The 13063-nt window shown below is 36.1% G+C and overlaps 2 protein-coding genes across 3 annotated transcripts in view; one reads left to right on the top strand and one right to left on the bottom strand.

The window, feature by feature from the left end:
• The window catches only part of Tnpo-SR (transportin 3), a 151474-nt gene extending 145225 nt beyond the window's left edge, over positions 1-6249 (bottom strand). The window contains exon 1 of one of the 2 annotated variants that reach the window (XM_081758167.1): positions 6042-6249. In XM_081758167.1, coding sequence (XP_081614293.1) covers positions 6042-6158 — 117 coding nt within the window. In that variant the 5' untranslated portion in view covers positions 6159-6249. The remainder of the gene's footprint in view (positions 1-6041) is intronic. The other variant, XM_081758168.1, reaches the window with a different exon arrangement.
• Positions 6250-6423: 174 nt separating this feature from the next.
• Positions 6424-13063, top strand: part of CCDC53 (Coiled-coil domain containing 53) — a 42652-nt gene continuing 36012 nt past the window's right edge. Inside the window, exon 1 of the mRNA XM_081758169.1 lies at positions 6424-6609. Coding sequence (XP_081614295.1) covers positions 6559-6609 — 51 coding nt within the window. The 5' untranslated portion in view covers positions 6424-6558. The remainder of the gene's footprint in view (positions 6610-13063) is intronic.

Raw genomic sequence — 13063 nt, 5'->3', positions numbered from 1 at the left:
TTTTGTTTTCGCCTTTATTTTAGTTTCTGAGTTTCTCTGTTTTAGGTGGCGTGGACATAAATTTTGGCTTCTACGCCATATATTTGTGATTGCATACACACCTATAAAACAAATGCGACAGAAGTGCAAAATATTGTTTGAGTATGGAAAATCATACACGCGCCGTTGCCCAGTAGAGTCGTGTGTAAGAAATTTCATACACATGGCAGTCTTCGTGTCAAACTTCGCCCCGTATTCATTTGTAGTACTGCGTACACCGGACATGGGCTAGTTAAATGTCTTTGTAGCACTAAGACCGACACGCACAACATTATATATATATATATATTGACAAAAGTAAACAGAAACTACAAATGCAAATAATGTTCGTCAAATTCAAATACAAAATCGTATACGTACAAATGACGATCTTTTTTTTTAAAGATGAAAACCATCACGAGCAGTAGCAATGGTACGCGATACAGCACAGCGATACCGGATTGCGGCTTGATCTTTCATTCTCGCCCCTTCTCCATCAAGGAATAGAACAAATGAATTGACGGCATTATTAACATTGTAAAAAGGGTTATTCTGATGAAATTTAGAATATCCATTGTCCATGCTGGAAATATAAATATGACCTAAACTAATTGTCCTTAAATTTATACCATAAAAGCTGTTATAAGCTCTTCTTCTATTTGACTCTGGGGGCCACGGTGGCTCAGTGGTAGAGCGTTCACCTCTGGTGTTTGGGGTCCCGGGTTCGATCCCAGCTCCCGCCAAGTGAACTTTGTGGAGGACAAACACCGTGTGCGTGAGTTTCCACGGAGTTCTCCCGTTTCCTCCTTTCTTCATTCCACGATTTCAATCATTTCTCATCATCACCGTCTCCTTTAGCTTAACCGGCATAGCTATGGGACGTAAGATTGCATTTCTATTTCATTCTGCTGTAACCATCGTTTATGATTAGCTGTATTAGCTTGAGTCTTTTTATTTATTACAACAGGTTACAAATTTTGTTATTTACTATTTCATGAAATCATTTGTAATTTTTGTATATGTTATGCAAAGGATCATTCACAGTCTTCCTGTTAAATATGATTAGTTTCCTCGTTGATTTAGAAACGTCTTCCTCCTTGAAGATTTCTTAGCTTCAGCACAGATGAAATCACACAAACGAAATGAATTCTACTAAAGCCTCTGATTCTATAGCTTTTGGAAATTTAAGATTTTAGTTTTCTTCCTCCGATGTGAATTTCTTTCTAACCTTTTCTTTAAATATATACCGGTATACATAAACTATAAAAAAAAATTCTTGCAACCACTTAAAAAAAACTGGCAATCAATTTTAAAAAATACATTTCCTATACCTCATGAAAACACAATGGAAATTTTCGGTTAGCGTGCGCGCCTTTGGCGTGGGAGACCCGGGTTCGATTTCCGGCGGTAGCTCATGTGGTTCGGATTCCACGTTAATCAGTAGGTCCACGTCTCATATAGCCTCGCTGCTGAGCGGGACGTTAAACTCAAAATCGACTCAACTCAACAATGGAAATTTTATTTACTAACAAAGACTACGAGGAACAGTTATATAAGTTAAAGTAAACCTTGTTTCCACCTAACTGTATCAGCTCTACGCGTCTCGAAGCAGTTAAGTTTGTTTTGGCTGTAACAAATTATAGTACATTTAAGTGCCTGCGCGTTTGTTCAACAACCATGGGTTCATATGATAATTACAAGGAAAGAGGGGGAAGGGGGGTATGATGAAATAATGAAACGTGAAATGTAAAGAAAAAATCATTGTCTATAACGTATAGAGAAATGTTTGTTTTAAGATGATTTTCAAAAGAAATATAATCTTCAGCTTTCTTTATTTACACTTCCTGTATATTATATTATATATATTAAAATATTTATTTAAAAATACGCAGTTATATATGCATATCCAAGCAAATAAAGCCCAAGCCCTGTTAGTAAGTTATTTTATTTACTACATGGTGCAAAATTTCAAAATCTGACGCACTCGTCAATCCAAAAATGATCGTCCCCACTATGTCTCATGTACAAATTATGAAAAGTCCCCCCCCCCCCCCAGGTCTTTGGTTTAAGAAAGAACGAGGAATATCTTAAGACTACACGTTTGCGTAACGCTTTCTTTTTGCACTGAAGTACCAGTTGTCGATTGTAGTGATAACGGTATCTCATGCGAATATCATTTTTTTTTTAATATTTTACTTATTTTGTTATTTATTTATTTATCACTAGCGTCGTGATGTGATTGGTTGATCTATTCTTGGCACTGGGCTGTACCCCAGCTCTTCTAGTTTCACACAGCGTGGGAAACGATCTCGCGTTGACGCGCCAGGAGGCAAACTATTTCGATTTCGATCCAGACTTGGAAAGGAGGGGCGAATTACAACGTTGTGAAGATCTCACTTTCCATGTCGGTTGTGAAGACTTCACATTCCGTGTTTTCTCTCACTCATGACAACTATTTATGTGCGAAACAGAAACTGCACAGCCCTGTGAGTTTAGGCAGAAACCATTCCTACTGAACACTGATCGCCAGCTCATTTCTAGTCGCCAGTGGCGACATGGCGACCGGAAGTTTTTTGCCCTCATTTACTATCTTGTGATAGATTACTTGTTTGGTTTCATATCGAAGGGATCATATGGTTTGCATTTCCCGTTAATCAGTAGGCCCACGTCTCATGTAGCCTCGCTGTTGAACGGGACATTACACTCAAACTCAACTCAATTCATATCGAAGGGAAATGAACAAAAGCTTGAATGAAAATCTACCAGAAAAAAAGTCTGATTTGTGTATTTGTAATTATCATAACAGAAGATTTTATTTCCTTTTTAATGCAACTCTTTTTCGTTTGTAATCATTCAAACGTAATGTTGAAAAATTCGTTAAGTGAAGCATTTTCGATTTGGAATCAACTGACACATGGAGAAGGACATTTATCTGCACTAATACGCGAATATGTACCACAAAAACAGACAGAATGTAGGTACATTAGTTTTTAGCCCACATTACAGCTGAACACCGTTACAGTGAATTTAGTCGAGCAAGAACTAAATTCGTTATGCATGATTCGGAAACACATTTCTTCAATGGTATTCTGTGCTGGAGACCACCTTTTGGTAACACATTTCTGAAACTAGGCGTGTAGTGAGACGCACTATTGCAGGAACTATGATCACATTAAGGTTATTATTATTATTATTATTATTATTATCGGACTAACTCCCCCGAAAATTTTTTTTTTGGGGGGGAGGATGGGGATGGGGAAATTTCCAACAACCCTTATGAATCTACACATTAGAAAACAAGGTAAGAATGCACTTTATGCTGAACATTCATAGGAACCAATACTTAAACGAGCCCTGCGGGGCTTCTAACCTCCTTCGCTCCCTGTCGCTCCTTCAGCCATGTTTTGTGAAGTAACGCTGGAGGTTTTATATTTACAAGATTGGAGAAAAAACGTAAACAATACTCAAAATCACTTGGTCTTCACAAAGTGAACTCTTACCGAAAACAACGATAGAAAAGCAGAGCATGCAAATAGCACGCCTAACGCCATATGTGTAGCAATGCTGCACAATACATAGTGTTTAAATGACCCATAGTTCTGTCGTAACTTTGGAATTGGTCAGAATTCTTCGAAGAAAAAATTGGTAACTCTTTAACAAGATAAGTCTGCACAGCAAGAACAGATAAAATTCGTGTTTTCAGCGACCACCTAACATAGATTGGTGGGTGATTTACGCACCAAAATCGTCTTTGCGTATACCCACCGTCTATTCTCTTCTGCTCTTTATGCTCACATCAGAGTGCGGGCCCACCAGCATGGCCCTGCGTTAAACCAGGTTAGATACGTAATCATTGCTTACAGTGACCATTTTGAACAAATTGGTATATCTTTTTAGAGTGGGTGGTCGTTTTTATAGCAGCTTGCATATATCTAATCAATCTATATGCAATTATTTGGGCATCCACCAAGCAAATAACACTGCAAATTTATCAGGGTAACATAGAAGTTTTCATTATTTTATTATTGGGTTAACTGGTTTCGTCGGACCAATTTTAGACAATTTACCAGATGAAGTGGAGAATTTATTTTGGTTTGTGAAAAAAGAGTGAGTAAAAGTCAGGTGAGGGGAATAGATGAGGCTAAGAAAATACTTGTTGTCTTTGATTATGTAAGTGACAACGGCGCCCATCCTGGAGGGGGGGAGAGGAACTATTTGGCGAAGAGGTACACTTGTTACGATTTATGGAAAAGGCAGTGTGGAAATGGTGCGTTAATGACAAGATTGTCATATATCGTGTTTGAGTTTTGTCGAATTGTAGAAAAATAAGTCGTGTCAGTTGTTAAAATTGTGTGAAAGGCTAAACAGGCGAACAGTTTGCCGTAGGTGTAGAAACGAACTGAAAGTACAAAAAATAGGAGAAACATCTAACCCAACCTACCGGTAATCTAATCTAACCTACGTTAATTTAGTACGGTACATTTTGGATGGACTTTAGTATCTCTTCCAAAGCTGTGCAACACAAGCCATGGATTTTATGACATACGGACTGTTTTTCCATTATCCTCGTTTAAGCATATACCCTCCCTACGGACGGACTACCCCCGCTAACGCTCGCGCCGCCCTGTTGCGCTCCTGCCCTGACTGGGTTAGATAGCATTAGTCCTTGTTAGTGGCTACTTAGCACAAATTGGTTAACCGGTTAACTGAAAAGCTCGAGTATATTCGAGATTTTAATTTTACAAATAATTTAAAACCTCGAGTATATTCGGGCATTATTACAATTGATCACTGTTGAACGGTACAAAGTTTACAAGCTCGAGTATATTCGAGGTTTTATTGAAAGCAAATTTTAGGCTTACGTAAATCATTGTTGACTTTAGTAAAAATAATCACACTGTTCCCATACGTTTTGTTCCTAAAATGTTAGATGTTAGATGTTAAAATTTAGCAATAAAAAATAGGTAAAAATTGAAACGCTCCTTTGGAAATAATTGGTAAGTTAACCGGTTAATATTTTATGCATTAGCTTTTATGCCATATGTCCACACTGTATTCCGAACGATAATCACTACCAACTGTGCCAGGGTCACAACCTAGTACTTTGGGTGAGAAACTAAATAATATTTCCTTTTGTTTCGGTTTTCGTGTGGCCCGGCGGTACAGCAGTAGTACCTTATTATTATTTCATTTGATGTAATCTCGTAAAACTGCACGAACTGAATTTTTAATTTTCTTCTTTCCCTCTATACAAGAACTGAACTCGAACGCAATCTACAGATGCTACCGAATCAGTGCGGAGAATATCCCACCATAGGCCCTATATTATGGGTGATAATTAGTCTCCTTAAATACGTATTCCATCGGTAGATGTTCATTTCATTAGACATTCTTCCTCGAAAATATTCTTATCCTATTCCACTGCAAAGCATACGGACTTAACTAAGCGAAAGCATGCAAGAAACACAAGAGAATTAAGGTGTGGGCACTGTATGAAGTAAGTAGGACTTAAAATACATAGAATTGAATTACTGTACTGGAATATGTAGTGTGTGGAATGTTTCTCTTGTGGAGGATTACACCACAGTTACCTATACATTATTAAATGTCATTTTGACCTTCAGATATAAGTTCGGGATTAATAAGTTCCCTACGTATTAGTATTTCATTGTGGATTAACGAGTTTTTCTCAAACTTTCAATTTCTACATGCTGGTATATTCGCAACCTGTACCGGCTAAAAATCCATTATTATTATTATTTTAATCGTGTTTACCGTTTCATGGTAGAAGAAAAGCATTTGCTTGCAAAGTTACTGTCACTTAAAGCAAAACTCCGTTTATATAACCAGTTAAAATTCTGCAAAAATTTAAAACCACTAATTTGAATTCCTCGCTTAGGGGACAAAAATTATTGTTATATTTGCTTTACATTTCAAGTACATACTGTCAAGCATTAACAGTGAATGTTGATTTCAAACCTGTGTTTTGTTTTCAAATTAGAACCGTCTTGCTTCAAACTTACCGATTTTTGTAGTTCCTGGAGCCATAACGAGGCTTTCTCCTTTTGAGTCTTCTCCGGATTATGATAAAGAGTAAAAACAGCCTGATAAACTTCGTCCAAGGGAGGTGGTGCGTTCATTTTGACCGAAATGAAAATTAAAACGGGTAAATTTTACATACGGAGGTACAGAAGCAGCATCTCAATTCTCAACCGGAAACGGATGGAATAGAACTTTAATCAAATTAATATATAAACTTATGTAGAAATTCTCTCCAATCAGGGACCTTCAAACAGAAGAGCATTTATGTAAAGGAATAAATCAATAAATTTAATAATGATATATAATGCTAACAAATGTCTTCCTTATAAAATCAATTCATTTTAAATTATAATATTTGAATAATGAAGTATGTTGATAGAACATGGTGTCACGGCGCAGACATCGAATTGGAATTGTGAAGTAAGCGGGATGGATAGATGAGGCAGCCGAAATTGAATTTGGGTGGTTCTTTATGAGTTGTATCAATTAACTTTCAAAATGGATGTTGATGGGTTGCCAATAATTGGTCCTGGTGTGGACTACACAAAGGTAACTTTTATAGAACATTGAAAAATATGATCGAAATGAATTTATATTGTAAATTGGTAGAACGCAAAATTTGTTTTTATTTAGCGGATGAAAATGAATTATTTTTTTTGTTACTACTTTTTTTCGTACAGAGTAAAAATATGATCAATAATTTTTCCAAATATTTTTACATCACTTCCAAACGCTTTCTGGAATTCTACTTTCTTGGTACACTCCCACTAATTACGTAGGTTTATAGTATCACTGTACTGCTATATCATAAGAATGGGCATTCATGCATAAAATAAAGACCAGCTTATGCTAGATGGTAACTACAAGGAAGTCTTGCAACCGTTCCGCTTTAGCTCAGGGCGAAGCTGGGAGGCTTCGGTGGAGGCACTTCCTTAGGGAGACATTAGTGCTTGTGTAAGGGTATCAGCTGACAGTGCTAATGTACACCTGATACACGTACGTACCATAGAAGGAATTAATACAACTGCATGGAAAGAAGCACATTTTTAATGCTGTATCTATGCTGTTACATGACACTTATTTCTCCATTCTTCTTGAACTATAGTGGCATGTAATACGGCGAGCTTTTCAATGGTGCATCTATCTTGATATAGGAATTAGATATTTTCTGGCTAGGTAAATAACTTCCTCAAATATTACTTTTTTGATATAACGTTTTCCATGTAAATTGTCCGAAACGAGACATAGTTTCCTCGAGTCTATGTGGATAGTGTACGCGTCTTGGAGCTGGGAAAGCCAGGTTCGATTCCTGGCGGAAGCTCAGTTTTCGGATCCCACGTTAAGCTGTAGGTCCACGTCTCATATGTCCTCCGTACTAAAAGGGACTCAAAACACGAGCCCCGTATTCTTAATCTGCATTATTTTCTTAACGCTAGACAGTATACATGGGATTCATAAGACACCAGCAAAGATTTACAGAGGTGGCACATGCGCTCTAGGGCAGGTAAGCTGCTGTGCATTCGCATCTTTTATTTTCAGAAAAAAAAAAGTCTCTTACGTCCACGAAAGCTCATGCACCGTCCGTGTAAATCCTTGCTGGGGTGTTATAGATCCCACATATATTTCACGTGTACAACAGTCAACTCGGATGATTGACTAGAAATGATGGAAAGCTGTATTCAGAATATTTACTTCAAGATGTTATAGGATGCATATTGAAAAATGAAAAGATTCTCTTACAGTTGTATCGTAAAGGAACACTTTACAAGTCTGTCGATTACATTTCTGTAAACACAATTTTCTATGAAAAGTGCGAAATGCAGAAGTGTTCAGCCTGTTTGATATTAGGATCGATCCCCCCATTCTTCTGGATAAGATACAAATTCCAGGCAATTTCAATAAGTGACTAAGTGTAGAAATTGACCATAGTATTTTTGTATGTTTTGTAATTGTCTAATGCGTCTCATTAATCCCTTTGAGATACCAAAGGATTTTGTAAGAGTGAAGCATATAACATGATACGGATACTGAAGAAGGCACCAACTTGTGTTGAAATTATATATCTGTGTTAGCTGCGTAAAAGGTGTTAAGTCCAAAAATCATAAATCGTAGTTATTTGACAAAGAATAGATTGAAACGTTTCTGCTTAGGCAAAATCTTAAAAACAAAGTTTATTAAGTATTTTACACTGCTGTCGAAGTGTTAACTGTTTTAAATCTCTGCATAAATTGTTCCTCACAAACCAGGGTTGGCAAGAACCATGTTTTTTATTGAAAAAACAAAAAAACAGTTTTTTGTTTTTTGTTTTTGGTTTAAACCCGGTTTTTTGGGTTTAAATAATTTGCTCTATGTATTTATATCACATATAGATAGAAATAAGCTTGTTTCACCTTGGTGTTAGTATGCAACAACCGGGTTATGCTGGAAGGAGTCACATAAGCTTAAAGCGGTTTACATTCAAGAGAAATTGTCCTCCATTTGAACTCGAAACCGGGACTAATTGGCCACAAATGCGATACGTCTGCTGACTCACTCACGAAGGACTCCTGATAAAAATACGTTGACTGATCTTTACATATTTGTTAATAAATCGTCAAGAGTCATTAGGACAGAAGGACTGAAAGATAAACAATTCCACAAGTGGAACCATTATAGAATTACATATGGACAATTTCAAAGTACTACAGAGAACAGAAGAACTAATTTAGTCCAAGTTAGTTCACTACGACTTTTATTAGTCCAGGTTAAAGAAATATAACGACTTATTTTGCATATCAGTAAGAAAAGTGAATAAAGTTACGAATTATTTGAGTCCACTTTGGCTCTGACCCATTTATACAAAAATAATTACCAAAGATTCTTGTTATTTCAATAATTGCCTCCAGTGGGGTTTGTATGACCCCCCTCCCCAAAAAAATACGGCATTTCGATGTATTTTATCAATAGTAAACATTATTAAAACGAAACAATGTTTAGAATTTTCCTTTGGTTGCATAACAATAATAACAAACTATAAAAAAATCACAAAAGAAACATCCATAAAGTTACATAAAAAAAAAAAAAAGTTGCTTTTGTAATATAATCTCTTTAAGTAAAGAATGGGGAATTCAGGTCTGAATATAGTACGAATAATATATGGGAGTTAAACGTGATAACCCACAAATGTGTTGTTAAGATTTTACGAATAGTTACACTTTTACGAACATTTTTCGTTTTTTGGTTTAAACTTTTTTAACAGCTGGTTTAAACCAGCCAACCCTGCCACAAAGTATTATAAAAAGGTTTTTAAGTTCAAACGTTTAGTACATTTTGGTCGTAACACTTTTTACGCACCCTGTATATCTGTGTTTGCTGCGTAAAAGGTGTTAAGTCCAAAAATCATAAATCGTAGTTATTTGACAAAGATTAGATTGAAAAGTTTCTGCTTATGTAAAATCTTAAAAAACAAAGTTTATTAAGCTCTTTACACTGTTGGAGAAATGTTGATTGTTTTAAATCTGTGCATAAATTGTTCCCTACAAAGTATTATAAAAAGGTTTTTAAACTGAAACATTTAGAACATTTTGGACTTAACACCTTTTACACAGCAAACAGAGATATAGCCTAATTATATGTGTAAGTGGATACAGTCGTAAGAGATTCTTGTCATTTCTGTATGAAGAGGTTAGTATATTCGGATAGAATGTTCGCCGTTTATTTTGTGTTTCGGAAATTGAAAATAAGTTGAATTTGAGGTTTTACATCTCACAGTTACACTTTGTAACTTAAGGTTGGTTTAAAGGGATCAGTTTTGCCGATAGATGGCACTACACTCTTCGTATCTCTCCCATGTATTTTTTACCCTTCACGAAAATTCACGATTTCTCTTAGTACAAATTTCAACCTAGAGACTTCAAATTTTTAGAAAAGGAACTTCATAATCTATCGAAGGCAATAATCCGTGCTGATTTTTTATTTAGAATTTTCTTCATTGTTGAAATAGCTTGATTATTGAAATGAATATCTAAACCTTTAGTAAAATTATGCTTAAATGTGACGTATTTTTGAGATTCATGAAATATTTGTAAAATTAAAATATTATTACAGGTGCTAAATTCATGTATAACTTGCAGGATGCGTGTTATAATAAAAGAAACGAGTTATGTTATATATGAGAGTAATTTTATTAAAATATGCTCAAAAGAATATATTTAACCAGCACCATTATAAACTTATATAAACGATATAGTGCAAACAATATTATGCAGAATTACAACAGGATCTGCGTAGTATAGTGGTACGGAGTTCATATCACAAGAAGACAGTCCTTGAGTTCTCTCGAGCGTTCATTTCATCAAGTGCTCTCTTTAACACAGCTTAGGTCATGCAATAAGTTATGCACCAAGCATACTCACAGTCTATTTAGTCCTCCCATGCTTGCTGGCTGGAACACGCCACTGAGCTTAGCGTCTTGACGTCCAAAGAAGGTTAATCACTGAATAACGAAGATTGAGCGACGATGATTGTATGAATAATGTCTATTCAAAACTGCCAGCTTTTATACTCGTCTAAAAGATACTTTGAAGCACACTTGTGATTGATCCAGATTTTTTTTTTTTTTTTTTAAGAGTGTAATTTTATCAGAAAATCCATTTACACACTCGTCCCTGCCAACGAGGTCATAGGATTTATTTTTTGCCTTATTTTTGCTTGGATCATGTCCTATTTTTGATAATGGGTTTTGAAGTTCCTTCTCTAAAATTTTGAAGTATCTAGGGCGAAATTTGTAAGAGAAATTGTAAATTTTCGTGAAACGTAAAATATACATGGGAGATGCACGAAGACTGTAGTGACATCTATCGGCAAAACTTGTCCCTTTACACTAACCTTAAAGGTGATTGATAATTAAAGAATTGGTGGAATGAGAATATGACGGGAAACGGGAGGATCTCGAGAAAACCCTCGAATATAATGTTCTTTATCACAATCTCACATTGCATGGCATCGATCCAAGGAATTCTCCCATCAGAAGTGAGCGTTCTACCACTGAGACGCCATGCACCCAATTTAATAATAATAATAAAAAAAGTTAATTTTCACTTTATACGCCATAGGCTATATAAGAATAAATAGAAAAGGAACTCACTGTGCATCTGATGCTTTTGTATCCCTGTTGAAACTTCAGTGTTTACCTGCATGATCACAAACACTCGTATCATAAACGGAAGAAATAATTGATACTCTATTTGGTCACTATGGGGTAACATACTACATCCTTGTCTGAGTCCTCTTCCAGTCTCTTACCACACTGTCGGTTTCTCCTTGATTCAAACCCAGCTTGACTCTTTGTCCTGTGTACAAGCTGCGAATGAGTCGATGATTCCTGCAGTTGCCCCTGGTTTCTTTAAGCAGTGAAATACATATGACCGCTCGTTTCCTCCCTGCTCTTTGGATACCCATTTTGGCTGATATTCAGTTTCTCCTCCAATCTTGTACATATAAGGTCTCCAGTGTTACTTCACAAAATATAGCTGAGCGACTGACAACGAGCGAAGGGGTTTAGAAGTCCCGCAGGGTTCGCTGTTTTCGACCTTTATCACAATTTAGGCAAAAACAAGGTACTCAGTTCTGGAGCCATGAAATGAGTTGCGGGAGATAGGAATACCATCCCCCATTTTAATCAAATTCAGATAATAATAGCCTTCGAGGTAGGCGATTACGATATCCAAGAAAATAATTTCAATTGGAAAAAGCAGAAAGGCTGTTACTCACTGCAAAAAATATGTAGCAGAATTTTCTTCTACATGCAACAGGTAACGCTTTCGGAAGATGCAACTTCCTTCTTCAGCCTGTGGTAGACCTCAAAAAGGATAAAAAGACATAACAAATGAGTGGATTTCTATTCCCGTGTGTTTTAATGTTTGACAGAAGATTAGTTGTTTACATATCCTAACCTTTTAACCTTCCTTCATGTTATTTTCTCCTTTTTGAAGTCTACCACAGGCTGAAGAAGAAAGTTGCATCTTCCGAAAGCGCTGCCTGTTGCATGTAGAAGAAAATTCTGCTACATATTTTTTGCAGTGAGTAATAGCCTTTCTGCTTTTTCCAACTGTTTGTGACTTCGCACCAGCCGATCGATTTTTCGATCAACTTTCCAACATAGATGAGGTTCGGGCCGGAGAATGTTTTATCATTTCACCTTAACGGTGCAACTTAGGGGAAGAAGGTTTCAAAAATAATCGAAAATAACCCGTGTTAATGCCGAGTACATAGTTTTCTGAATCAGTGAGATGAATAGTGACACTTCCAATGCCGTTTAAATCCAAATTCATCCCTTTATGCCCAAAATGAAATGTATTCTCCCCGTGCGAAGAACGGGTATTCTGCTAGTAGATAACATAAATTACAATCGTCACTCTTAACGACGTATTCTCATACAGCCTCGCTGCTGAAAGGGACGTTAAACTCAAAATCAAAATCTTAACAACGTATGTTGCATTCTACTTTCGAAGTTAAAACCATTATAACTTTTACTCACAATTAACTTGTTGACCTGAAACTTCAGTACTGCATATATGTTAATAATTCAACATTATTAGTTTATATTTGTTAGAAAGTATCGAGATACATAGAAGAGCAAGTTCGTACCAGTTCCAGCCCACAAATTAATTGTGAATGAAAGTTATAACGGTTTTTATCTCGGTAGTAAAATTCAAGGTGCGTCTTTAAGAGAAACGACCATAATTTATGTATCTATTATATAGAAATGATCTGGGGTCATGAAATCAAGGGAAAACGATTAAACTTATTTTTTTTTTAAGGTATAGTTATCGCTCACCTGAAACTGGGTTTTATTATTTCAATTTGATTAAAATGAGGGGGGAGCTGGGATTATAAATTATGCAAAATAATAATAATAAGCATCTGACAGATCCCTTTAGTTACGAACAAGCAACTGAGTTATAGAAACTCTTCATTAAAAATAAACGGACAAGTGTCCAGCGTTTTCGAAAAACTCTCGTTT

The sequence above is a fragment of the Thermobia domestica genome, chromosome 5 (assembly GCF_964235325.1).
Source record: "Thermobia domestica chromosome 5, izTheDome1.hap1.1, whole genome shotgun sequence".
NCBI lineage: Eukaryota > Metazoa > Arthropoda > Insecta > Zygentoma > Lepismatidae > Thermobia > Thermobia domestica.
This window is presented reverse-complemented; position numbering and strand designations above follow the sequence as displayed.